At 42.4% G+C, this 27,413-nt stretch overlaps 1 protein-coding gene across 5 annotated transcripts; it reads left to right on the forward strand.

Moving 5' to 3' along the window:
• Nucleotides 1–333: 333 nt before the first annotated feature.
• Nucleotides 334–27,007, forward strand: TP53BP1 (tumor protein p53 binding protein 1). Of its 5 annotated transcripts, XM_064389501.1 has the most exons (27): nt 334–600; nt 685–736; nt 806–893; nt 1,150–1,220; nt 1,907–2,065; nt 2,516–2,597; nt 3,816–3,961; nt 4,771–4,900; nt 5,231–5,322; nt 6,324–6,526; nt 7,466–8,633; nt 12,456–12,575; nt 13,214–13,450; nt 14,444–14,495; nt 15,686–15,778; nt 16,869–17,373; nt 18,061–18,213; nt 19,964–20,253; nt 20,567–20,734; nt 20,999–21,420; nt 21,553–21,744; nt 22,197–22,400; nt 22,905–23,117; nt 23,717–23,811; nt 24,813–25,012; nt 25,812–25,957; nt 26,673–27,007. In XM_064389501.1, exons 1-27 carry the CDS (start codon nt 340–342, stop codon nt 26,858–26,860), a joined length of 5,730 nt encoding a protein of 1,909 aa, XP_064245571.1. In that variant the 5' UTR covers nt 334–339; the 3' UTR covers nt 26,861–27,007. The 5 variants fall into 5 exon arrangements, with proteins under 5 accessions (XP_064245571.1, XP_064245568.1, XP_064245570.1 ...); XM_064389498.1 differs by having other exon boundaries at nt 334–736; XM_064389500.1 differs by having other exon boundaries at nt 334–736; nt 6,354–6,526.
• The last annotated feature ends 406 nt before the right edge of the window (nt 27,008–27,413 follow it).

Genomic DNA, 27,413 nt, shown 5'->3' on the forward strand with positions numbered 1-27,413 from the left:
TAGGATTTCGCTCTCCTGTGATATCCAAGAAAGGACGTAGCCGATGGTGGCTGTTCGGGGCGCGCGATGCTCGGTCCGCGCGGGAGCCCGAGCACGGGGCTGTTTTGTACCTCAGATGAAAAGGGGAGCGGGAGGGCACCGTGCGGGCACTCCCCGGCTCGAAGCCAGCCCCCGGCCCGCCATGTGCTACAGGTCGATCGCTCGCCCTCGAGCGGGCTGGCGGTCGGCAGGCGCGGGCCCCTCTGTGCCCCGGAGCGCGCGCGGCGAGGCCGAGCGGGCGGCGGTCCCGGCCCCCCCGCGTCCCCCCGCTAACAGCGCGGCCAATCGGCGCGCGGCAAGATGGCGGCGGCGGGAAGTGCGGCTGGGCTGGGCGACGGGCGGGCGGGCGGCCTAGGGCCCGGCCGGGCTCCGCAGCCTGTAGCGTCCTGCATGGAGCGCGACGGGAGCAGCCAGCTGGACCCTGGCTTCTCGCAGCAGGACACGCCCCTCCTCATCGTGGAGGACTCGCAGCCCCAGGGCGCGGAGGCGGACGCGGAGCGGGCTTGGCTAGGCGTGCTGGCCCGCCGGCTGCCGGCCCGGCGGAGCCCGAGCCCCGTGCTGGTGAGCGCCCGGCGTGGCGGCAGCGCCACACGGCCTTGCCCGGCCCAGCCTATCTGTGACGCGGCCCCCGCCTCTGTCTTGCAGGACATCGTCCGCGGTCCTGCTGGCAGCCGGGCGCCGCGGGAGCGACTCGCAGGTAAGGGCGGGGCGCGGCGTGATGGTGGGTTCGGGTACCGCGGTCGCGCTGATGGCGCTGTGCTTGCAGAGCCCATGGAGAGCCCGGCCCGCCCGAGCGCCTCTGGACCGCGGGACTGCGCAGCGGAGGAGTCTCCAGCGCCCGACCGGGAGAGCAGGTACGTGGGGTGGGCCAGATGGCGGCTCTCGGCCGCCGCCTCTCTGGCCTGCTGAAATCTCTCTCGTGCTGAGGACAGAGGACAGGCCGAGAAGGCGGGCTTGCTCCTGCAGCGGCCGTGCTCGGCCCCGGCCAGGACGTGCGGTGCGGAGGGCTTGGAGCGCCTGGTCCGTGCCAAGTGACCCCTCGGATGACGAGCCGCGGGAAGGCGGCCTGCAAGAACCCCTGCGCGACTTTAGCTAGTCTCTCTGTTGCAGTGCCCTTGGAAAGGCCGGGGAACGAAGTGAAGGTGATGTTGAGGACTGTGCTTCTTCGCCATGTATAGAAGGTAACTTCCCCATTTCAGGTCGGTTTTTTGGGTTTTTGGAATCGGATCGACCGTCTGTGCAGTTTTTCAGTTGAGCTGACTTACTTGTCTCACCAGGGATAATTGTGCCGGTAGTAATAGGTCAGAAATTGGCATCCTTTTCTGAAAGTTTATTTGTATGCTTTGGTGTTTGAAAAAAAAACCAAAACAAAGTTTATTTATTATTGTTAGAATGTCTTGTTTAGAAAGTTTATTGTTTACTATTGTTAGAATTATTTATTATTCTTAAAATGGATCTTCAAGATTTAACGTGGTTTAGAAGAAGCAGGGATGCATTGTGATCATTAGGAAATGGAGCCTTATTATGAACTGGCATAATGGTTGTTGTCATCAGAGGATTTTCAGACACAGGCTGTGTATTATCAAGATTATTTTCTGTTCATGGAATGAAAGTCTGCTGCAGTTCCTAATGGCATTACATAAGCCCTTGCTGATTAATACAGATTTTTGAGTTAATGGCCACTGTCCCTGTTCTGATACCATGTTTTAATTAGTACAGCTGAGATCAGTTAGTTTATTCAGAGTTTCAGCATAGCTTAAATAATTTGCATGTTAGAGGGTATATCTTTTGCCCTTGTAAAAGTGATAGATGACACTTGATTTTTTTCTTTCTGGTATGTATGTTTGTAACGGATGTCTGGTGTTAGATACAGGCATGTCACAGCTCCAGTTCGGAGTTCTAGAGCTGTCGCAGAGCCAGGACTTGGAGAGTGACTTAGTGCCCAGTGAGGGAGATGCTAGGCATCAGCTCCACTCTGGACCTGCTGTCCTTTCTTCCAGACTTGTTAAGAATGAATCTAAATATGGTAAGTGAAAATTATCATAGATGTCTTCTTGCTACTGTGTAGATTCTATCTAGTTTCTTTAAATTATAAATGTTATGGTTTTTTGACAGGAAATACGGTGCTAGTAGTTTTCAAAAATGAGTTCACAGCTCACTGGTAGTTGCAAAGAATTTTGCCCCATCTTTCCTTTGGACTGATTAATTTGTTTTCTTGTACCTGTCCAACTGCTATCATTGATTCTTTCACTTCTCTTTCCTAATTGGTTCCAAAATATTTAGACAATCTGATACTGAATTCTCTCCCTGGTAAAAACCTCATCCTGGGTTGTTTTTTTTTCCTTCTTGTTATCATAGATAGTAAAAAATAATTTTTTTACATATAAGGCTTGCCTTGGTATTTGTGTAAATTACAGACCTACATTTTCTTATTTGTATATTAATCCAGGTATTTTTATTTTATCTCTCTTCCCAGAATTTTGTGCAGACAACACAGAAACTGACTCCATTATAGAAGCAGATACTGCTTTGGAAACCCAGGCAGAGAAGTCTGAAAGGTAAGGCAGTCTGTTTTCTCTGTAGGTTGTTTGCGGTAGGCACAGTTTGTGGTAATTGGGAGTGGAGTGGGCTGCCCCAGCCCCATCCCCAATGGGTGCAGCTGTGAAATGCAGGTGAGCAGCACTGACAGCAATGAGACATGGAGTGCCCAGGTGTGCTGAGCAATCACCAAAGGGAACAGAGGGCACACGGGTGCAGTGCATGAACATCAGGGGTATAAAAGGTTGGGCTAAAGAATTAGAAGGGCAGATGCTTGAAGCCTTCTGAAGTGGTATGGTGTAACTTTGTATGGGTAGAAGCTTTCTGAAATTGTATGAGGCTATGCTGTGTATCGTGGCTGTCTCAACAGCGTTATATGCTGCAATAGTTTGTTGGCATTCTGGAAGGTGATTTGTTTATTTTTTTACTAGATTTTTAGATTTGGAAGAGGGTACAAGGCAAAAGACAAAGGTAAATGGAAAGATGGCATACTGCTGAGGCCTTTTTGCAGCAGTGCTGACTGAGGAGTGCTCTCAGTATTCTTTGGTGAGAAAAGATGTGATGTCAAACTCCTAAACACAAAGATACCGATAAGTTTGTTTTTAAGGGCAGTTCACGACATAATAAAATATGCCAGTAATTTTCTTAAAATGGTATGACTGGAATATACTAGAAGAATTAATTCATTTTGAGTCATAGAAGTTATCTTGAAATAACTTAATCACTGTAGCATGGGCCTTGGCTTCACAGAGGAACTCTGGAGGCTAAGTGGTGGGTATTCCAGGATGCTTTTGTGTATTTGCTATTGTAAGCTTTGTTTTAACTGTTTTTAAGTGTGAAACTTCACTTTGTTGAATAGTATTTATTCTCTCTAACATAAAATTTATATAATATTTAGCTCTTCATGTATTATTGTATTTTGCCACAAAATAATGTTAAAGAGGTGAAGTGAAATTCCTAGAATGTGCGTTAAATAGAAGTCAGTAGAGCATCTGCATTCCATTTAAGCATCACTTAGATTGGTATAAAATGTAGAAAATTATTCTGAAAGTATAACTTATCAAGGATAAAAATGTTATTTTGTCAGGCAAAGCTGGTTTTCTTTCTTCTCTCCTTTTTTTCCCCTGTGTTATACACGAGTGAATGCCTTCTATCTGTTACCCCTAGATTTTCTTTAGGATGTTGTGGTCTTCATATTTTGAATTTCTCAGGTCAAAGACTGTGTCTTGCATTTTCAGAACTCCGCAGGAAGCAGAAGAACATACCAGAAAGGAGACACATGTCAGTGGTGCTTGTAAAACTGAGGAATCCCTTGGTTCTGGTTGTGAGGAGTCAGATATCTTGTCAACACAGGAAGAGATGTTTCCCGAGAATCATGCAACAGGTAACAGCAGACAAGCAGAGCCAAAATATCCATCCCAGAGATAGTTATAAACATCATACCTACTTGATCTTCACAGACATTTAGTGTTTTAGGGTGTAGAGCACCGTGAGTATTTTTCATGTAACTTCTGCTAAAATTGAGAACGCTTTGGAAAGGAAAGGACACAGCCTCATTCACTACAGTATGGAACAATATCTAAACATCACTTCCTGTTAGAATGGTTACTGCCTTGTTAAATACATTTAATTTCCTTTGTTTCAGTGCCTCTTGAAGAGCAAAACCAAAACCCAACTTTTACACTCTTCTGAAACTAATGATGCTCTGCTTTTGTAACAACACACCAGTGTAGATAAGTAGTGTAGGCAGACTTCTGCCTAGTGGTGTCTGTTCTGGCCTGACCTTGTGAATGAACCTTCTGTATCCAGAAGATTCAGTAACAACCTTCTCCTCACACTGTGTCAGTGGTCAGTGCAAGGTGTCTTTTTTTACAAGAACCTTGCCTATATTTGTATTCTAGTGCTGGATCAAGTGTGCTGGTATTGGAGCCATTGGGGATTTTTTAAAATTCCCAGGTAGGAAGACTTGTACAGTCTAATATCTATTCAGATTTTTCTTTTTCATCTGAACTATTTTGTGATCACATTTCACATACTGAACTGTCATGTGCAGTCCTTCACCAACTCTGAAAATCATCTTGTTGCCTATCTGAAAAGGAGCTGTGCAATAGCATAAGTTTAATTCCTTGGAATTTTCTAATAATCACTGTGGTTTTTGACTGTATTTCCATCTTTATTTTCTTTTGTTCAAAGCAACTGCAGGGAGTGGCTGTCTGATAACCAGGATGGAAGAGGGAAGTTCTCTGGCATGCACCCCTGCCCACAGTCTGCAAGTCCTGCAGCTCTCTGGACAGGCATTCCATGTACAGGAGGGTGATTCCACGTAAGCGAAAAACCCCCAAGCTCTTTCAAGAATTTTGTTGCAGTAATGCATTCCCCCTACTCTTTTCGTTATTCAAGGACTTGTGCTTGATTTTAAGCAATCAGTGTTTTAATTTTGCATTCTGAGAAGAGCATGGCCTTATTTTGCAGTGAAATGAACTAATGGTGGCCATGTGATCCCTTACTGTCATTAGTCTCTTACTGGTGAACACATCACACTCACCTTTCATGAGAAGATTTGTACTGTGGCAAGCTGGAGCTTGATAGGAGAATGTAATGCATTTTTTAGTGAGGTGTGGTTTTCATTTCCATGTTTCCTTTTGGTTTGCAGTGTCTCTTCAGGCCTAGTCATTCCTCCTCCCGTTTCCTTTGGACCCAATGCCCTTGTCCCCAGCAGCCCTACTGAACAGGGGAAAGCAGAAGGTAACATTTTTCTGCATACTGTCTGTGGTCGTGTTTTTGTGCACTGATTTAGTCAGAGCTTGCACACTTTTCAAAATCTGTTAAAATTATGTTTAAAGAATAAAGTAGGACTGAGAACAGTGAAGGGGTGGTGAAAGGAGATCTGTATTTCTGACTGTTGTTTAGGATTCTTTATCTGCTGTAGATATTTCTTGCATAGCTATCATAATTAAATTAGTACTGTTGACCAGTGCCCCTTCATTTGAATGGTAGGAGATGCTTTTTATGGCATACAGATTTCTGCTGGCAATTATCTTCTTTTGGAACAAGCCATTCTTGCTACAGGCAGAAACCGGTATTATGTTAGGGCAGAAGGAAGGACAGATAAGAATTGCATCATAGTAGGTGATTTTGCCTTAATAGAGACAACTTCCACAATATTTGTAAAACCTTTCATGTGCTACAAGTGTGTATCCTAAATTGTGGTGCCTAAAGAGAAATTATTCTATATGATACGTTGGTTATTACATATTTTCTCTAAGCACACATTTACCATCAAGGATAAGATGTCCATCCCCACAGGTTTTTAGTATGATACAAAATCAAATATTCCTTTCTGAGGGATTCCTGTCACAGAATGTGAAATACTGTTATAACAGATATTTTGTTAGCTGGGGTCTGAATTTAGTTGCATTTTAATAAACATGGCAAAAGGAAAATAAATACCTCAGAAAAATGCTTTTTAAAAATAAGTTTCAGGCACTTTTTTCTAATTTTAGAAGTTCTAGACCTGTAGCAAAATAGTCATATGAATTTGTAACAAAACACTTGCTTTCCCCTTTGAAAGTAAGAATACAGATGTTTTTGTTGATTTTTTTTCCCCCTTACAAAAAGAATACTGCTGGAGACAAGATTTACAAAGTTGAATACACCACTGAAGACAAATCTTTTAATATGATGTTGAAAACTTAGATATAACACAAGAATTTAGTGCTAATATCTTTTCTGCTCTTTCAAACCAGATGAACAGATGGATATATCTATCCCTGCAGGTGGAAGAGAACTGATGCAAAAGCAGAGAGGAGATACAAGGGAAGGCCATCTCCACCAGCATATCCCTCCAAGACCTCTTGTTCAGCCGCAGGCTTCAACTCCAGTGTCCCAGAGTGCCCCAACCTTCTTTCCTGGATCTTTAGCTATACCATCACAACCAGAGTTCTCTCATGTAAGGGTTCATGTATATACCATTTCTGAGGTTTTTATATGGCTGATGCATAAGATGTGTTTGAGTCAGCTTCTGTTCTGTTATGTTGAGCTTCCCTACTAAGCTGTTCCCACTAGTTGCAGTTATATATTAGTCATACTGTGTGGCAGTTTTTCCTGTGGAAAAAAATGCAGAACAGCTTAAGAGGGCATAGTGAGTTACAAAACATAGAAGCTGTTGACTTAGACTGTGTTGCCTTCTTATGCTTAACTGGCCATCCTGCATCTCAAACTGCATCATAAATTAGTTTTTTATTGGCCAAGACCTTAGCATCATTTCTGTGGAGAAAGGGAAGCTGTTCCATAATAAAGTATTTTTATTCTACAAGGCTAGAATTTATTTACTGAATTTTTCAAGTTTCTTATTCTTGCTGTTGTTTCCTTTGTGTATTTTGATTCTGGAAATTACAACTGTTCAAAAGGATTTAACAGTTTGTGGGTTTATACCTTAATATTATGAATGATATGAACTTGCTGGAAACTTCACTAGTTGAAGCAGTGCTTCTCCTGAGCTGAAAACAGCATTTGTGTTAATATAATAGATATCACAGAGACTCTTTCCAATACCCTTGGTGGTTCAAGTAAAAATAGCTACTAATTTGCCATATTTGCCCTGTATTTTGTGATTTGGTAGTGAAAGATACCAAGGGTTGTGTCTGACTTTGCTGAAGGTGTATTAAATAGCAATGTGTGGTGATATTTTTCTCAGCAAAATCAGATCAATTATATCTCTCATAAATATGTGGGAAAAATGTTTTGGATGTTTTGTTTTCTTTTTTTTTAAATCTGTAGTTCTGTGCTAAACTTGCTCTGATCCATAATCTAGTGGAATTTTTTAGGAATAATAAGCAGTCCTACTTGGGATGTCCTACTACTCCATGTCCCACTTTTCTCATTTTAGGATATCTTTGTTCCAACTCAGAGTCCAGAGAATAGGCATGAAGAAGAAGAAGAAAAAACTGCTGGTTTAACCCCTTTATGCTTACCAGGAGATCTCTCTGGATCTACAGATGCTTTGTCAAAGATGTCTACAGATGACTCTGTGTCACAGCCTCCTGAGTCCTGTAAACTGATGCTTTCTGCAAGTGGATGTAGCCAGCCCACAAATACAGACGTCAGTCCAGGCTCTCTGAACGTGGGCCAAGACAGTGAAACCACACAGGTAGGGAGAATTTCTGAAAGCAAGGCCTCAGACTCAAGACTCTCTTCTGTGGAGAATGATAAAATAAAACTAAAAGTGAATGCAGGTGATCAAGCACCCTCTGAAAACTGTGAAAAAGCAAAAAAGGAGGATGTAGAGACTGCAGGAATGCCTGTAGGACAATTTGTTAGTGCAGGTGTTGCAGGAGATGGGCCATTAGCCTCTACAGTTCATCAGAAGATTGAGTGTATTTCTGGTAGTCAGGCTGCTGCAGATCAGTCTGGTCTGCCTGAGATTTTGTCATATGCTCAAGAGACTTCCAAACCTGAGGCAGTTCCTGAGACTCGGTGTGAAGAACAAGAAGAAAAACTGCAAATAAAGGAAGATGGGTCTCTTGTTAATATAACACTTTCTCATAGGTTTATTCTTGAAAGGAAAGGACAGTGTCATGAAGATACAGAAGTGAATGATTCTTGTAAAAATAGCAAAAATGTAGCCCAGAAATTAGAAAAGGTTGGACCAGAATGTGAGGGAAAAGAAGCTTTGAAAGGTTGTACTTTTGATGCTGGGGAGGCAAAGAGCATGGATAAACCGTCTACTAACAGGGCAAAGCTCAATGAAGTTTTAGCTAAGCCTTCTGTAGGGGAGTTACTGGAGCAGCGTGATTTGCTTCCAAAGTTAAAGAGTGATGTCCAATCAGAAGTGGCATTGTGTGCCAAAAACCATCCTGATTGCTTATCGTTACCTGTCCCAATTCTGAACAATCAGCCATCACATCAAGATAGAAGGTTTGAAATGCATGTGGTTCAGCATGAGAATCCAGTACTAAAGAATATGGAGGATACTGTTACGACAAGGAATCTGGAGCAAGAAGAGCAAATGCAGCCACAGGAGAAGGCAACTTCTAAATCCCCCAGTCCTTCCAGTGGTAAGTGAATATAGGTTAGTAGTTCACAGGTGTACATTTTGAGTAATGTCAAGGACAACTGTATACAATCCTCAGTGTTTTCAGGGAGCACTGCTATTAGATGCAAGTTGAGCAGCACTATACCTTACTGTGTTATATGCAGAACATGACTTCACTGTTTTCCCCTCGGGTGTAGTTCTTGTTCCTTTCTACTTTAAAGTAGAAATGCAGGGCAGCTTGAAGAACTGAAGACTCTGTGACCTTGGCAATGTTCAGGGATTTTTGTGACTTCTCCCCCGCTCAAGAAGCAACAACAGCAGGGTCCTTGAAAGGAATAGGGTGTGTGGTAGTCAGTACTTTCCCTCTTGTAGGTCTCCTTATTTTCATTTTCCTTCCTTCTCAGAGGAGAACTTTCTTTGTGGAGGTGTACAGAGCAACTTTGAGCTAGAAGCTAATATAGCAGATTTTTCTTGAGATTTTTTTAAAGTAGAATGGCTTTTCACTCACGTGTAAGCTATGGCTCAGCAGGTATTGCCGTCACCCATTAAAATAATTTAACATGCTGTGTGTCATTATACAAGATACGGGATATTACGTCTATTTTGGTTTTGCCTCTTAGCTGGCTTCATCTTTAAACACAGTTCTCTAGCCCTTAAATGAGAATGAACAAAGAATTATTTTAGTGTCAGAATATGTATTTTACCCCCTATGAAGTCTGTTAGGAAAACTGAAAGACTGTAGGACCTCAAATGTTATTTAATGTTAAGTTGTACAATGTTTTTGCTACAATATTCTTGATTTCCTTTAACTGAAAGAAGAAGAAATAGCTTTACTATATAGAAAATAATGCTTTGAGGGGATCTAGTTAAAATACTGGTCAGGAAGTTCAAAGGTATTCTGACTCCGTTGCATTTTGTAATCAAAGATGAACTTTTCTGTGAACAAGTCCATGGCATTTGGGACTGCAGATTTTTTAAGACAATTTGGCATAGTCAGGAGAACAGTACTGGTCTTCAAAATTAAGAAGAGTATGGGTTTTATTAAATAAAACAATAACTTTGGCAGTACGCTGCTGAAATGATGATAAATAGCTGCAGTTACATAACAAGGTTAAATGTCACATTCCACTTCAATATTATTTTTCACAATTTTCACAGTCCAAAACTTCCTTTTTAAGAGAGCATAAACGAAGTTGTGTTTGACTTTGGATAATATTTTGCCTCTCATACTGTACTGAAAATGTTTTGGGTTTTTTCTTAGACAAATATAATGCAATTTAAGAACATCACAGTTGGCTGGGTTTACTTTTAAAAGGGAACTATAAGCAATTTTTAAACAAAATTAATTCCAAAATTAATGCTTGTTTGTTTTTTATGTGTTTGTATTACACTAAAGGGCTGATCAGTGTTAGGAGAGAGTTCAGGCTTTCGACCTACTCTACCTAATTGCCTTCAGACTTGTAAAGCATGGTGGAAAAAGTATGTAGAGTGGTATTTACTCTCCTGCCATCACTCAGTCCTTAATGTACGAAGAGCTGTAGAGCATCTCTCTACTCTTAAAGCAGCTTTTTTATTGTAGTAATTATTTTAATGAGAAATATTTTAGGAGTCTAATCCCTTATCAACAAATTATGAAGCATAAATCAGTAAGCACAAACTTTGGGTGGGGGCTTGCTAGGGGTCCACTCTGTCCCTTCTTTCAAGTCACTGATGAATAAGTTGAGGCTGGACCCTGCAGTGACCCCTGGGAACACCACTGGCTACAGGCCTCCCAACCAGATTCTGCACCACTGATCACAGCCCTCTGAGCTCTGCCATTCAGCCATTTCTCAACTGACCTTGCTGTCCGTTCATACAAACCACACTTCCTGGCTTACCTGTGTGGATGTTTCAGGAGACAATTTTAAAAATCTTCCTGAAGGCAGTGTGTAGACACCATGCACTGCTCTCTTCTCATCCACCCAGCTAGTCATTCCATCACTGGAGGCAATCTGTTTGGTCAAGCGTGATTGCCCCTTGGTCAATCCATGCTGACTGCTCCTGATAACTTTCTCCTCCATGTGCTTGGTGATGACAACCAGGATGATTTGTTCCATCTTTCCATGGATGGAGGTGCAACAGTGGCCTAGTTCACTGAGTCCTCCTTCTTGCCCTTTTTGAAGACTGGAGTGACCCTGGCTTTCTGTCCTGAGGTGTCTCCTGTACTCCATGACCTTTCAAAGATGAGGGAGTGTAGCTTAGCAGTAACTTCTGCCAGCTCCCATAGCACTCATGGGTGCATCCTATCAGGGCCCATATGGGTGGTGTGGGTGTCAGAGTTGTTTAAATGATCTCTTAACTTGATCCTCCTTGACTGAGGGGAAGCCTTCCTTTCTCTATACTTTGTCTCTTGCCTCCAGGATCTGGGTTTCTGTGGCACTGGGCTTATTAGTAAAGACTGAAGCAAAGCAGGTATTCAGTAACTATCTTTTCTGTGTTCTTCATCACCATGGCACCCACCTCACTGAGCAGCAAACCCACATTTTCCTTAGGTTTCTTTTTGCTATTGATGTTCTTGAAGAACCCCTTCTTGTTGTCTTTGACAGCCCTTGCCATATTCAATTCCAAATGGTCATAAATCTGTTGCAGGTTGATGGTCATAAGAACATAAGAAAAGTTTAACTGTTTTGATTTACTATTTTCATTGATAGAACAGTTGAGACTGTAATGTGAATGAAAGCATTTAAACTTTTAGGTGAGGTGTTCACGTTTTTTTCGGTTCTTGTGAAAGCTTCTTTGTATTCTCTTTCATGGCATCCCTTGGTATAGTAATTAGATTATGCTGTTGATCATCACCTGTGCTGGTGATCATGTAATAAATTCTTTTGATCATTTGTTACTAGCCTGCCAAATGTGGATTTATAGGTTAGAAGGGATTGTGGTAGCTAAATCAATATTCAATTGAGTTGCTTCAGTTTTTAGATAAAACACTTTTTAAATGGAGACATGCTCTAGGCCCTTATACAACAAGCATTCATAAACTGTTCATGAGGAGGGGCTGTTTGCCTTCCAATGTGAGTACCATTGTGCTAGAAGGTACCTACCCACTGCAAAAATACAGTGAAGATCTTGGGGTGGTCTTCAGGATGTTGCAGTTGCTCAACCATGTCTTTCAAGCTTGTGATAGCCAGAGAGGTGATGGTTTTCAGTTTTCAAACAGATGATACATAATTGTTTGCTGATGGGATATTTTTCTATGAGAGGATTATGCAAGTTACTTCTCTATAACATTGAAAGTTTACAAATAAATGCATGGGATGAGGCAAAAGGAAAGAGCATTTTACTAGGTTTTTGATGTATTTTATTTATTAAATCCTGCAACATCTGCACATAGTAAATCCACCGAGGCATGGTTTCCCTGATGCGATAGGCCACCTCAGCCATCAGTCTGAGTAAGTTTTAGGTTATCAGTTCAGGCAACATGTAGCTTTGCCAGTTCATTTCTGTCCTAACCTTTATTTCTGTTTTTTGACCTCATTTTCCTCTTCTATGGAATATCCTGAGCGTCTCTGAAGCAAAGCTGCATTCTGTAGAAGTCCTATTAATATTCAGGATATTTAGTCTCCCTTTTATCTAGCACCTGGGAACAGCTGCATTCAGTTGACCACAGTCTAGATTTTCACTGAGAGAGATTTTTCACATAAAATGTGAGGACTGTCAGTTAGAGCAGCTGTTCAGGGGGGGTTTTGTACAGCACCAGTGTTATGCTTTTCCCTATTTCCACAGCACAGTGAATATGTGCTTTTGATACTTGAGCTAAAGTAGATCCTTGAAATTACTAAGTCTGGTGCTCTGTGTCTTTTAGGAACCCCGTTTCATTTTACTTTGCCGAAGGAGGGTGATGTCATTCAGTCCTTAAGTAGCATAACACCACCTCTTACTGGCCATCTCAAAATGGGACCCAGGAGACACAGCACACCAATTGGTGAGTTTGACCTAAATGGCTCTATTCTGAAATGAAAGCCTGGAAGCTTTTGATTCTTGGTGCAGCATGTATTAGGGTAACTCAAACCTGCCTTGGCAAAAAATGGCTACATTGCTGTTCTGGGGATGGGGGGGAGGGGGGGGGCTTATCCCTTCCCCATAGTTTCCTTGTCATGTTTTCTCAGTCTCCCGTGAAGGTGTTTGCTCCCTGAGTACGGGGTGGTATACAGCATGTCTTCCTTGCACTCACTGTCATCCTGCATACAACTCCATTAAAGAATGTAAAAGAGCCTTCTGAGTAGCAAAAGAGCTTAGACCAAAAGAGGATTGCTTCCAGTATTCATCATGTTTTATAAGGACTTTCTCTGCTAGGTTCACAAAACAGCATCCTGCAAGTGCTAGATGAAAAGAAGTCTGTTCTGCTTGGGTAGTAGTAAATTATTCTGTCATAAACTAAGGATAGTACCTGTGCTACAGAATTTTCGTGCTTCAGATCTCTAGAAAGGAATTTCCACTACTGCAGCATTATTAATAACGCATGCAGTGAAGTGTCTTCAAACCAAAACTGGGACCTCAACCCCAGCAATGTGAATGACAATAGCTACTTCTTGTTTCTTGGTTTTGTTTTTCTGTTTTCAGTGGATGATACTTGCCCAGACAGCACTATAGCAACCAGTGATGTTACAGCAGAGGGCACAATGGGGACCAACGATGTCACTGTGGAAAGTGCAGTGGTATCAGCAGATGTATCAGAAGTGTATGAGAAAGGAGAGTCTGGTGTGGTTCCTGAGTCTGATGCAAAACTTTCTCTGCGAATGAACCTTGTTACCCCTGTGAATGATGGGAGCGAGGAGTCCTTGCCGTTCAGCTTGGAAAGTAAGAGGAAAAAACCTGAAGTGTATGGGTCCTACTGGATCTCAGCCCTAACTCAAAAACTCCCAAGACAGTCTCTAAGTCCCTGTAATTTTTCTCATTTTTCTTTTTGGGCAGTGTCACTTAAATTTGTTTCTCTGTTTCTGCAATGCTCTAAGCAAGGATGAAGTGAGAGGAGAGGCTTCTGTTGTGAGGAAAGGTATTTCCAGCAGACTGCAAATTGTGATGTATAGTGGCAATGGTACACAGGACAGGAAGTGAAATTTGATTGTGTTGGGTGGGAAAAGAGATTTATATATATATATATATATATATATATATATAAATATAAAGAAAATCATAGAATGGTTTGGATTGGAAGGGACCTTAGAGAGCACATAGTCCCAACACCCCCTGCCATGGGCAGGGACACTTTCCACTAGGTTGGGTTGCTCCAAGCCCCATCCGGCCTGGCTTTGGACACTTCCAGAGTTGGGGCAGCCACAGCTTCTCCAGGCAGCATGTGAAAGTGCATCACCACCCTCACAGGGAAGAATGGAAGAATTGAATTTCTTCCTGACACCTAATCTAAATCTCTTGTCTTTTAATTTAAAACTATTTTTTTTTTAATAAGCCCCCTTTTAAGTGCTGAAGCGCTACAATGAGGTGTCTCTGGAGCCTTCTCTTTGCCAGGCTGAACAAGCCCAGCTTTTTCAGCCTGTTTGTGTGGGAGGGATTCTCCAGTTCATCTCATCATATTTGTTGCTTCCTCTGGACCTGTCCATAATCTGGAAAAAAAAAAGTTTGGCAGGATTTTAACTAGAGCAGTGGCATTCAGTCTAATAGTTTAAAACTTGTAGAAACTTAGGTCTGTTCTGAGAAGTTGGATGGGGAAGTCTGGGCACCCTTTGTCCAGTGTTACTCAGCCTCTCTTCACTGAGCATATGGAGCTGGGAAAGGTCAGGAGAGTCCTTTTGGATGATGCCAAAATCATCCTTCCCTTCCTTCTTGTTTCAGAGCCTGCAACCAGTGACAGGAAAGATGGATCCTCTGCTGATGCTGCTGCTAGGTAACTGGGCTTCTTGCTGGGCAGAGTTAATACGAAGGTCTGGGCAGATCCTTTCTCCACATATTATCAGCCGTAGGGAGAAAAAAAGTTAGAAGGAGACACAGAAGCAAGGAACATTCTAGCAGTGGATATGATATTAACCTATAGCTGTTGCAGCAGGTTTTAATTACATAGGCAAAGTGGGAACCCCACTTGTTTGTTCATTATAGGCTCTGTGGTTCCTACTAATGTCAGCATTTTGCCTCCATTTGATTGTAGTCAAAGCCAGAAATTCATGTCTTGTGCAGTCCAGAATGCAAGTCTGCTTTATCCATCTTAAATTCCAAATATATGGGTTTCTGCTGTCTTTCATGGTGCAATTTTCTGTTAAGAATCTCTGAGAAGTTCTGAAAGAATTGTCTTTTTGGTGGAAAGCTGATAGAAACTCATGATCAGTTCGTGGATATACAGAAATCACAGGTTAACATTTTGACCAAAACATCAAGTTACTCCCTTGGTCTTTTGATTTGTATGTATCTATCTTGCATCACATTTATTGTCTAGCATTGCTTGATTTAGTTTGCAGGGAGTAATGTTTGTAAATACTAACAGGAATCTCAGTAGGAAGATGGTGACCTGTAGTAATCTGAGTGAAGAGCAGTGGTTTGAAGTAGTGAGAAAACATAGGAATAAAGTCAGTATCTCTTGTTACAGGATTGCTTGCTAGATGGTAATCATGCCTCAGTGCTGAGGATGGATGATAGTTATTCCTCACTGGTTGAGCAATTTGTAGGTACGGGATGAATATGAACTCTCAGGGTCTGCTTTATGACTGGCCTTCCCAGTATTTTTGCAGTGCTATGAAATTCCTGAGAAGTAAGCCATAAAGGGTCTAACTCTGTCTTCTGGTGGGTACCAGAGGCAGTAGATGCTGAAACTCTTGATGCTGCTGCAGTTTTCCACACAAATTATTCCATTACTCTTGGCTGTTAGGGTGTCTTCATAAATGACAGAAATGCTTGTGCAATTGCAGCTTCATTCTTGATCTTTGAGATTGACTGATATGATCTTTCTGTGGCTGTATAGGTCAACAAGCTCAATAGTCTTTGTTGCTCTCACGAGGAGCTAGAGAATTCGTGTTTTGCTGTATGAGGGTTTTTCTCACTTCCTGATGCATTTTTTGTTTGTTTGTCTTAAATCTGCACTGCTAGCTCCCAGAAAGCATCATCTGTGTTCAGTCGTGTCTGTGAAGTTCGTCGAGAGGATGAGGCCAGAGGTCATGGTGTTTCCACTTCCCCATTTAGGTAACTCCTCACAGTCTTTGCCTGCCAGTCCTGGTTGAATTTATATTCAGATGTGTGTTTTGTACATCAACAAAATTGCACTAAGCCATTTTCTTTGGGTGACTTAGAAGATTGGGGACAATGGGATAAGTATACTAAATCTGCATGTTTGTGTCTGACATGGTTATCAGGCTTACCTTTTGACTGAGTGGCCATGTGATTCCAGGAGACTGATATGCTTCAGTGAAGTCTTGGGTTTGAGAAAATTGAGATATTTAAGTCTGTTTAAATAACTTTCCTGTCTCCTCTTCTAAGATCTGACCAGTTTTGTTTGTTGTTGCTGCTCCTATTGTCCCCCTTCCAAAGGACTGTACAGCTGCATATGCTATGGTGAGGAGGGTGCTGCCTGGAGAGCTAGAAGTAGAAATCTGCTTCTTCAGTGTTTTCCATTCTATTTCTTGATGGGACAGTGAGGTCTTGGTCTATGTAGAAAGCGTAACCTGAGTTTCAACAGTTACATTAAAGACCATAACGAGTAGGGAGTTTCAGTGCTGGACAAGGCACAGCCAGAAGTGAAGACAGCAACTCCTTAAAATCCTCAAGTACCCAAGGGAAGCCAAATACATCTAGTTTGCCCCAGTATTGTGTCCCATATAGTACCTGGCAGAGGCAGTACTTCTGGCAGAGCAGAAAAATTCTAATGAAAACATTAGACAGCATTTGTGTTTATGCTACTGGGTCTTCTTGCTGCATGTGATTATCAGTTTCAAGCCAATCAAGCACTGGAGGAGCCTGAAGTAGCTTCAAGATGACATGCTTCAGGGAAGTTGCATAGTTGGTGCCTAATTTGCGGAGTGTAGCAAGAAAATTTGTATTTCAAAAAGCACTTAATTTTATACAGTGTTTTATGTTTTACCACCCTGTGTATCACTTGAGATGTGTTGAAAGATTTTTTTGTTATTTGAACTCTGAGTTCTGTGCAATTTGAAGAAGTAACTGTGTGACTGCCAAGGTGGGGGGATTGTTAATACTGCTTTCACTTGAGTGGCAGCATATTGGTTGTCTTGTTTTCTTTATCAGTAGTTTTAATCTGTGTGTAACTGGTTTGCAGGGGGGATCGGTTAATTTTTCCTGGCCCACAAGAAGATACTGAATTGCATACCAATCCCAGTGATTGGCAGTACCAGCCGCAGAAGGTAGACGGCAGTGGGGGACAGAGCCTAATTCCTCAGAGGATGCAACAGAACTGCCATCAACAGTCTTCTGATGCAGAGGATGGAGAGTCTATGGAGACTGATGTTATAAGCACTCAGGCAGAAGATGGAAAAAGAATGCAGAGAAAACAAAGTAAGGCTGTTCAAATTGATCAAAGTCAAGAGAGGTGCGAAAACATCAAGAATAAAGGGATCCAAACTACAGCAGACTGTCTTTTTACCCCAACAACTACTGTTACAACAGCAACACAAACGTCAGAAGAAATCTGTAGACAGGTGGAAATGGGAACCAGTATGTCTGGGCAAAAACCTGGGCAACAAGATGTGAACATTCAAACTGATGAGAGTGGGGAAAAGCTTGTCCACACCTTTGGAGACGACACGGACTCTGTGCGCAGTCAGGTGGGATGAGGGCTGCCTTTATTTAACTGCTTTAGGACAGTAAAGTATCCTTTCAGCCAGTAGATTCATTAACAGTTGATTTTCTATTGAAAAAAGGCCAAGGACCATTTAAAAATGTTAATGTCACAAGCTGTCCTGAATCAACTGCTAAGGTAGCAATACTTACTGGACAGCATGAATTTGGGAGGTATATGTCTCCATATGTATTTTCTGGAAAAATGGGACAAGTTTTGATTGGTTGGTTGATTGTTGATAAAAAACCTAGTCCCAAACAAAACAGAGAGACTAGAAGAATGATTTTTTACTTGACCTGATTTAAGACTAATGTGTCCTATGGGAAATAAGAGATTAACAGGGCCATAAAAAGACAATGGAAGATTGATGTGATACATGTACATGTGGGAGTCTACTCAATCAAAGAGTATCAGAAGCCATGCTAAACAAGTTTGCTGTTTCCTCCTTGGACTGTTAAGATTTCCCTTCCTCTACTGTCAGCAAAATGTGTTCAGTTCTCCTTTGTTTAGGGTCTCCTGTGTTGCATTAATTTGTAACAAGATGCTTAAAGGTTCCCTACTCCCGTACTTTAACATGGTATGAAGAAACTATACTGTAGAGGTAGCCCTACTCAGAAATAGTTTGCTTTTTGTTGTGGTCTGTTTTGGTTTTACTGTATCCTCTTTATTACAGGGAGAGGAGGAATTTAACCTTCTTCACCCACCCAAAGGCCGAGTTCAGCGTCGCCACATGCGAACTATTCGAGAAGTGCGCACTGTTGTTACGCGTGTTATAACAGATGTTTACTACATCAATGGTGCAGAGGTGGAACGAAAGGTGGTTGAGGTAAGTTCCTGTTTTCATGGCCACATGGGATGAGATATTAGCTGAAAAATAGAAGTTGTTAAAGTGAGAACATGTTATGACTGCGGGAAACAAGTTGAATGAACTATGTGCTGTGATGCCAAGGCTTTCTTCATGAGCAGGCTTGCAGGCCGTTTAGTGGATGGCAAAAGCTATGGTTTTGATGCTGGTATACTTCATGCCATGTGTTCTCAAGAAACATTCAATTCTCAAAGAACTGAACAAAACACTTTGTGCATGCAATTAGTTTTAAAGTCTTGGAGTTTTGGCAGAATAGAGATATTTCAGAATGAGCAGAAATTCTATTAGTAAACAAAAATCACTTCTGCCTGTAAAACTATGTAAGATAGTTTAGCCTGTTTTACAGTTCAGTGTTGTTTTTAACCACAGTCTTTTTCAATCCTGTGTACCAGATTCTGTAAGAGGTCTTCAAAAGTCAACTTAAAAGTGAGGAACAAACCAGCCTTTTATTAGTACACTTGTGTCAATTCATTAATTGGAAAGTCTTTAGAGAATCATGAAAGATAGCTGAGAAATGCTGATTTGATGGACACAATAACCACAATCAGCCTGCTAGCAATAAAATGTTACTGCTATTCTATGAAGGTAAATAACCTGAGAGTCTTGTGCTGTGTAGTCACAGTGAGTAATGAAACAAAAGGATAAACCAGTTCAATACTTTTACAACTGATACGACACACAAAATTCTTTATTGTAGCGTAAAAATGGAGAATTAAGTGTCCTGAAATATACTTACATAGTTTGTGTAATCACAATCATATAACCATTTCTGCTTTACCTACCAACACTTTATATCACTGTTCTGTAGATGTGTGTTTTTATATCCATAAAGCTTTAGTAACTCCAGATGACAAGCTCTCTGAAACTGATCTTGGATTATAAGCAGCCCAAAGCTCCTAGTGTCTCATGTATATGTTGCAATCTCACACTCTGTAGGGGTGGGAATTATTCAAAACCAGACCAGTTGGATACCAAGCTGAGCTCTGCTCTGTTGCTGAGGAAATTTCCCTGTCCAACCATCCAGGAGCTGCTCTGGCAGTCACAACTGCACCACCTGAGCTGGGACTGAGGCCCCTTCACAGTGGACAGCTCCAGTGAGCTGATGGGTGCTCTGCTGGAGTCCTTACACACCCCACACTCACACAGTCAGATCAGGTTTCCTCACTGACTGGACCCCAGGTTTCCCATGGCAGAGTCTCAGACATCTGGATCCTTAAAATAATTTAACCTTTTTGCAATAACTAAATTACAAAAATAACAGCTTGAATTGGTGCCTCCAAGGAGAGACCTCGAAAAAAGGGCACCCTGTGCTTTTATACCCTTTCATCTAAGCTGGAAAAATGTGGGAAAATCTGGGGGATCTTCTATTCCTGCCGTGCCTCCAAGTGTCCATGTCCCACGATCTTTTGCCTGGGGCTCTCACCCCCCAGAGCTCAACATGCAGCTTGCACTTGCAGCCCTGTGCCACCTGCACTGAATGTATTCCTCACCACTGCTGACTGAGTTCTTAATGTAACTTCTTGATACAGAGCAGCTCTAGGCCTGTAATGAGAGATGCACTGTCTACCACGGATTAGCCCAGACTGAAGTTTGTGTGGCTGTCATCAGCTTCATGAATGTGATATCAGCTTGTCTGCACTTTGGACTGGTGATTGTAAAGTGTCTAGCACTTGCATCATCTTAGACAATCATCTTTTCTGCTTATTTTAAGGAAACTGAGGAGCCTGTAGTGGAGTGCCAGGAATGTGAGACTGACATGTCCCCCTCTAGAACTGCAGGGGGCTCGTCGCTGACCTCAGGGGACCTTGGTGATGTCAGCTCTTTCTCATCTAAGGCCTCGAGTCTCCACCGTACATCCAGTGGAGGAAGCAGTGGTCACTCTGCCACACACAGCAGCAGCAGCTCGGGGCGAGGAACTGGAGCTGTAAAAGGGAAAGTGTGTGGGACAGAAACCGGAGAATTTGCTTTACCCATTGGCAGAGGCATCTTAGGAAAATTGAGGTAAGTGTAGAGTCTTGGGAAAAGGGGAAGAGATGTTTTGCAGAAACAAGCATCTGGCTTGTGAGTGTGAAGTAGGGTAGACTTACATCAAAGGTTTTCTGAAAAAGATCTGTTTTGATGAATAGAATTAAGGAGGTAGTATTTGCTTTTGCATCTGTTCTTCCTGAAGGAGTAGCTTGTTTCCTTGTGAGTCGTTTGCAGTTTAGCAGCCAAGAGGCAAAATTCTGCATATGTTGTGAGATGATCAAGAAAATGGGAGCATCCTAGTGAACTGACTTCTCTCCTCAAAACAGTTAACTCATAAATTGTCTAGCCCTAGGAAAGGAGCTGGTCAGCCTGCATCACCACTCAGAGTTAGCCAGACAGGAGCACTGCCTTGTGAGGAAGAGGAGGACTGTACTCGTCAGGCTGGCAGAGTACCTGTGACACTTCGTGGACGAGGAAGAAGAGGACGCCCACCATCTCGAACAACAGGAACAAGGTACCCTGGAAAAAGGAGACTGTGACTTTAATTTATTGCAAGAAAGAGAATAGGGAACTTCTATCTTAATGTCCTAGAGGAAAAGGAGTACTGATTATTTTAGAAGTTTCTGGTGATGTCATATAGCAGCTGCAAGCACCTCACCTAGGTATTTTATACTTAGTGATTGTTTTTTCAGATCCTTCTGGGAATGCTTTTTGTCTCTTTTTTTGTTGTTGTTGTTGTATTCTCCCCTCCCTTATATGGGACTGCTTTTTTCTACAGAGACTTAGCTGGACTACCAGTTATGGAGGATCTCTCAACTACAGCATCACCTGAGGAGAAATCATTTACTCGTTCAGTTCGCCTGCCAGATGGAGGAGAGAAATCTGGCACTTCTGGCTTCTGTGCCTTACGTCGTAGTGACTCTCCAGAAATCCCATTTCAAGTGGTGACTGTTCCTTCGGACTGTGCAGACTCATCCACTGTGAGCAGTTTTGTGGGCCTCAGGGTAGTAGCAAAGTGGTCCTCAAATGGGTACTTTTATTCAGGGACGATTACCCAAGATGTTGGAGCAGGAAAGTACAAGCTGCGCTTTGATGATGGATATGTGTGTGATGTGCTAGGAAAAGATATTTTGCTGTGTGATCCTATCCCACTGGAGACAGAGGTGACAGCACTCTCTGAGGATGAGTACTTCAGCGCAGGTAAGAGCAAGTGCTTGAGTTTGATACTTGGTTTTCTGAGTTGCTGAATGTGGTGGGAAACGGGTGCTTATTCCAGGAGGATGAGAAACCTGGATATGGTTGGCTAACAGCTGTTAGTTGCTGTCTTGTCAGGTGTGGTGAAGGGACATCGGAACGAGTCTGGAGAGCTATACTATTGCATTGAAAAGGAAGGCCAGAGGAAGTGGTACAAACGAATGGCTGTTATCCTGTCTCAGGAGCAAGGAAATAAGCTGCGGGAGCAGTTTGGGCTAGGTCCTTATGAACCTGTCACCCCTGTGACCAAAGCAGCTGACATCAGTCTTGGTAAGGAAAGGTGCTGTTGAGCTGCTGACTGCTATTCTGTGTCTTGTGCCTTTGAGGTAATAACTCTAGTGCCTGATCTGAATTGCCAAATGTTTTTGGGTATTCAGTGATGCTTTTTGTACTTTATAGTGAGATTTTTGAGATCCTTTTATTGTTTGGCAGCTGAGACTTAGTGGTATTGACTGGCTTCTGGAAAGTGGTCTGCTTCAAGGACAGTATGCTTGCCATACTTACATAAACTTGGTGGATGGCTGCTTTGCTAATAAATTCCCAGCAGTACCGGAAGGAAAATAGATGAGCAGGGTACAGGGCTTGAGAAGAAAGATACATGCTACCACCCTCTGAGAGAGGAAAGCAAGAAAAAAATGTATCTTCAAGGTACTCTTGAGTTCAGCCACTTCTTGTGGAGTTTGGTGACAGCCCATGACTAATTCCTGCATACTATATTGCAGATAATCTGGTGGAGGGGAAGAGGAAGCGACGTAGTAACCTTGGTTCTCCCAGCACTTCCAGCAGCAGCACAACTCCCACTCGTAAAGGGCAAGAGGGTTCACGTGTCCCACCAGTCTCACTGTCTGGGAAAAGGAAACTTATTGCTTCTGAAGATGAACGATCCCCAGCTAAACGTGGCCGCAAGTCAGCAATGATAAAGCCTGGTGAGAACTTGAATTCATCTAGTTTGTTCAGCACCGCTTTTTCTGTAATTATCTTTCCATTTTCCATAACTAAAAAGTAGATAAGATTGCTTTTTTTTTTCTGCATGGTTTGAGGCTGATTCTCCCTGGATGCATTCAGCAGCCAGAGATATTTTTAGCATAGTCTGAGTATTTACTTGCTGTCTTTTCAGTTCTGCCTTTGGACTTTAATGTTGTGATTGGTCTTGCTCTTATTTCTTTAGTCAGTCCTGAATGCTGTTAAAGGGATCCCTCACAGCAGTCAGTGTTGTTTCAGGATGTTGATAAGACTTGCAAACTTGTCCTATTAGTCCTTCATGTTTTGATTTGAAGATATCCAGAAGGTTAAAAGATCCCTACCTAGCCTAGTATAACTGTAGTCCAATCCTGCCTCTCTGTGTCTCCTGTAGTAAAATATCTGAGTTGAACTGATTCCTCAGGTAAGACATATCTTTGAAGACTCATGGTGCTTCTGTCTCTCTGCAGGGGCTGTGAGAGCTGGAGAGTTTGTCAGCACCTGTGAAGGTGTAGATGCTGCAGATCCCCCAGTACTGGACAGTGACCATGGACCCTTGCCCCACAACAAGACCCTCTTTTTGGGCTATGCCTTTCTTCTCACCATGGCAACACCAAGTGACAAATTGGTCAATCACCAGAAGCCATCAGACGGTCCCACTGGGAGCAGTGAGGAGGAAGAAGGTGAGGCAAATCTTACCCATTGCATTTTCAAGTGAGGTGCTGTGTTTTTAGGGAAAATGCTGGATACTGTCTGATCAGACATTTGTGTGAGTACTTGTTTATCCTTTTGCTCTTTACTCCTTTGCAGAAAGGACCTAAGACTCAGTCTCTGACTTAGCCAACTTGCGGTCTAAGATGTGACAAACCTTGATGATGATCATAGGCTTGTTCAGCAAGCTAAGAAAGGTGTGAAAATTAGTGAGATCATCAGTGTCAGAATAGTATAATGTAAGAGGGAAGGTTTTGAGAGCTGAAGGATAGTGCTGGCAAGCATAAAACTTGAAAGCATTTATGGATTGTTCCAGTTAGCCTTTTCTGGTGTCATGTTTCATGCAGTCAAAGAAGTGACAAGTTGCTCATCTGGCTACTGGTGTGTTGTTGCCCTTTCTGCTGCCTGCCACCCCCCCCCCCTTTTTTTTCTGACTCTTTTAATGATTTTCTCTAGAAAGTCTTGGGAGAATAGCTGGGATCCCTTACTGGAATGGATGAGGGCTTTGTGAACTAAGATGTAGGAATATAAGCAGATAGTTCAATTTTTGACTATAATCTATCTGCTGTAGATTTTTTAGAGATTACTCCGTATGATAAACATTACATAGCACAACAGCTGCGAGCAGGAGCTGGCTATATCCTGGAAGACTTCAATGAAACCCAGGTAAGGGTTTACTTACTAATCTAAAACGACAATCACAGAATAGTTGAGATTAGAAGGAATTTCTATAGCTTATCTTGTCCAAGTGCTCTGCTGAAAGGAGGTTAAAACAGAGCTAGGTCCTTGTCCAGTTGTGTTTTGAGTATTGTCAAGGATGGAAACAACAAAGCCTCTCTGGGCAGCTTGATCCAATTAGGAAAAAAAGAAAGGAATTTCTTGTATTTCAGTTTGTAACTGTTGCTTCTTGTCCTTTGGGTGGATAACACTGAGAAGAGTGTGGTTGCATCTTTTGTATACCCTCATATCAGTCATGAATATGCATTAAAAAGACCACCCAAGCCTTCCCCTTTTGATCTTTAACAAGCTCAGCTCTCTCAGCTTCTTCTGGTATGTCAGGTGCTCTAGTGCCCAGGCTGTCCTTGGCAATGTCCTTGGGCATTGTCCAATGTCCTTGGCTGGACCTGCTCCAGCATGTCTGGTGTTTTTGGTATACTGCAGAACCTGGGAGTTGATGAAGTACTCTAGATGGGGGTCTCACCACACGTGTGTGCCTAGGAACACTTAGAGGTAGAGCTCTTCACTTACCAGATCTACTTGGATAACTACTGTAATTTAGTGTAGCTTTTACACTTTTTTTTTTTTTAATAAAGAGGGTAAATTGGTTTTGGAAAATCTTGGTTGAGAAAGCAGTCTTGTCTAGTGACTTACTGAGTCTCAGACTAAAAGATAAATCATCTCTTTTGTTTGAACTGGAAGAGAGCTATGATACAAAAACTACTAGTCAGAGTTTTTGCCTAGAGCAGCTGCAGAGCTTGGAATAGGATATGATTAAACAGATTCTGAAGTTAGTACTACCTTTATCTAATTCACCTTTCACATAAAATGGCTGTGGAAATCAAGGTTTCAGTTGTTTTCTTCTTTAACCTGTTTGGCATCAGGATAATTTCAGGGGGTTTTTTGCAAGCATTGCCTCCTGTTTACATGCCTTCTTTTCTCCCCTGAAGTGTAATGCGGCATACCAGTGTCTTTTAATTGCGGACCAGCATTGTCGAACTCAGAAATACTTGCTGTGCCTTGCCAGAGGGATCCCTTGTGTGTCTCATATCTGGGTCCATGACAGCTGTCATGCTAACCAGCTTCAAAATTATCGGAATTACCTTTTGCCAGCTGGCTACAGCCTCCAGGAGCAAAAATTGCTAGAATGGTGAGTGCCAGCTAACCATGATCTGAGGCTACAGACTCTTGGAGAGACCTGTTACATTTGGGAGGCTCTTGAATAGCTACAAATACTGAAGGTGACCTGAGTACTGTTTCTTATACTTTCCCTTCCATATAGGAGCAGCACTTCCATCTCTTTCCTTGGACTTACAATGACCTCTAATGCCAAGGTACATTTGGGTGCCATATACACAAAAACCAGAGTCTTTTTGGCAGTGAGGAAGGTGTCAGCCTTTCTCATGAGGAAGGCAGAATTCAGACAAGGCTTCCCCACACCCTTGGCTAATTTCTCTAATTGCTCAGAAATGGATAAAGGAGAAAAATACTATGTTAATTTCCTTTTCCTTTGATATGTTTTGAAGCTAGCTTCTGCACTTTCTATGGAGTCTAATCCAGTAAGCTTGTTCTGAGATGACAGAGGAGGTCAGACTCCTTAGGCAAGCTCAGGGGCAGACACAAATTTGTAGACAGCTTAGACTTTTAGGCAGGAGATTGAGGTCTTCCTGCTCAGCCCTGTTAAAGTGGAAGCAATTTGGATGTGCGCAAAAAAGGTGGTTCAGGATTAGGGAAGAGGTCAGTTTAACTTTGGATACAGGCTGCTGCTCACATACCCTACCAACACTGTCTAGCTCTATGTTAGTCTCTATAAACAAAGGATAGTCACTCCAAGTACTTCAGGAAGGGTGGTCATTGTGTGCAAGATACTAAAAAACATATATGGGAGCAAATCAGGTGACTAGACTACTGGATATTCTTACCAGTCTGCATGTCTCTTTACTCTGCAGGCACCCACGAGAAAACCCGTTCCATAACCTGAAGGTTCTCCTGGTGTCAGACCAGCAAGAGAACTTCCTGGATTTGTGGTCTGAAATTCTCATGACAGGGGGAGCAGCATCTGTTAAACAGCATTACTCACATGCTCACAACAAAGGTACTCACTGGCCAGTTTCTCAGGGAATCCTATGCCACTGTGATCTTTAGTATAGTTTAAAACCATGTGGGATGGTTTACAGGGTTGTCTGTAAGCAGAAAGGCAGGCAAAGGGTGGACGCTTGGTACTCTAATATAATCTGTATGTAGATTACATCTAGGACACCTGTCTTGCAGAGTAGAAGCTGCAGCAATTCAGACAAAAGCCATCAGCTTCCAGCCTATGTTGAAAGAGGGAAATTGGTCTCTCAAATTGTGCTTCCCTTGTCCTTCTGAACTGGGCTGTCTCTCCCTCTTCATATGTGATGTAGGGCCTAGCACTCACAGCCTGAGGTCAGGACTCAGGGTCATGCCTATACTGATGGCTACTGGTTTTCCCTTAATTTTTATCTGGACTAAAAGGAATATTTTCTTGTGAGGTGCAGGGCTGCTGTAGGTGTGTGTTAACTTTTACAAAGATAATTCACTGCCTGGGAATGAGAAGATGTAAGCGTGATTCATAGTGGCAAAACACACTGATCTGCCAGGTTGGATGGGGCTTGAAGCAACCTGGTCCAGTGGAATGTGTCCCTATTCTTGGCAGAGGATGGAATGAGATGAGCTTTAAGGTCCCCCTCAAACCAAATAATTTAGCATTCCATGCTTCTATGATGTTCTGCTGCAAAGCAAAATCCTCCTTCTTCACCTGACAGATGCCTGTCTTTCCTCCTGTACAGATATTGCTTTGGGTGTTTATGATGTGGTGGTGACTGATTTTTCCTGCCCAGCTGGTGTCTTGAAGTGTGCAGAAGCTTTACGGCTGCCTGTTGTCTCACAAGAGTGGGTGATCCAGAGTCTTATTGCTGGGGAGAGAGTAGGCTACAAGCAGCATCCAAAATATAAACATGACTATGTCCCTCAGTAAGTGAAAATGTCCTGCTGTCCAACTGTTGTGCAGACTGTTTTAAACAGGTTTTAAATGTTTGTGAATTGGGCAGTATGCATGGATTACTGTATATAGTTTTATCTGCTGGACTTTTATGATTAAATAAATGTTTGATCTCTTGTGGTATCTGCTGATACTCCTTGTTTATCTAAACTTATTCAGGGCAATGCCTTCAGGAAAGGAGTGCAGAAAAAAAAGAAATGCTTACATTTCTCTGAGTGAAATATTACTAATATTCTACTTTGAGTAAAGCCTGAGCTAACACAAAGTCAATTGTGTTGAGGAAGGGGTGTTTTCTAGTAGCAGAAGTTCAGGGCTGTAGCATTTCTGCTTGTTGGGAAGAATACCATGTTGTGTATTCCTCAAGTTTGCTCCAGTTGTTATTTTCTGTTAATTTCATTAAGGTGCTACAGGCTGTTGTTAGTGTGTCTTCCTGAGTGAGCAGAGAGGATTTTTTCCCCCTAAGGACATGTAACTTCAGTGTGAGCTGCAGCTGTGTGCAAATATATCCCTTTGAGGGGAAGGCTGATTT

The sequence above is a fragment of the Passer domesticus genome, chromosome 14 (assembly GCF_036417665.1).
Source record: "Passer domesticus isolate bPasDom1 chromosome 14, bPasDom1.hap1, whole genome shotgun sequence".
Taxonomy (NCBI): Eukaryota; Metazoa; Chordata; class Aves; order Passeriformes; family Passeridae; genus Passer; species Passer domesticus.

Bases quoted from the DNA above. Each gene is read 5' to 3' on its own strand.
- TP53BP1 (XM_064389498.1), top strand. From the start codon at position 340: ATGGCGGCGGCGGGAAGTGCGGCTGGGCTGGGCGACGGGCGGGCGGGC. The intron at 894-1,149 runs GTACGTGGGGTG...TCTCTGTTGCAG, and splicing joins GCGCCCGACCGGGAGAGCAG to TGCCCTTGGAAAGGCCGGGG. The intron at 13,451-14,443 runs GTAAGAGGAAAA...TTCTTGTTTCAG, and splicing joins CTTGCCGTTCAGCTTGGAAA to AGCCTGCAACCAGTGACAGG.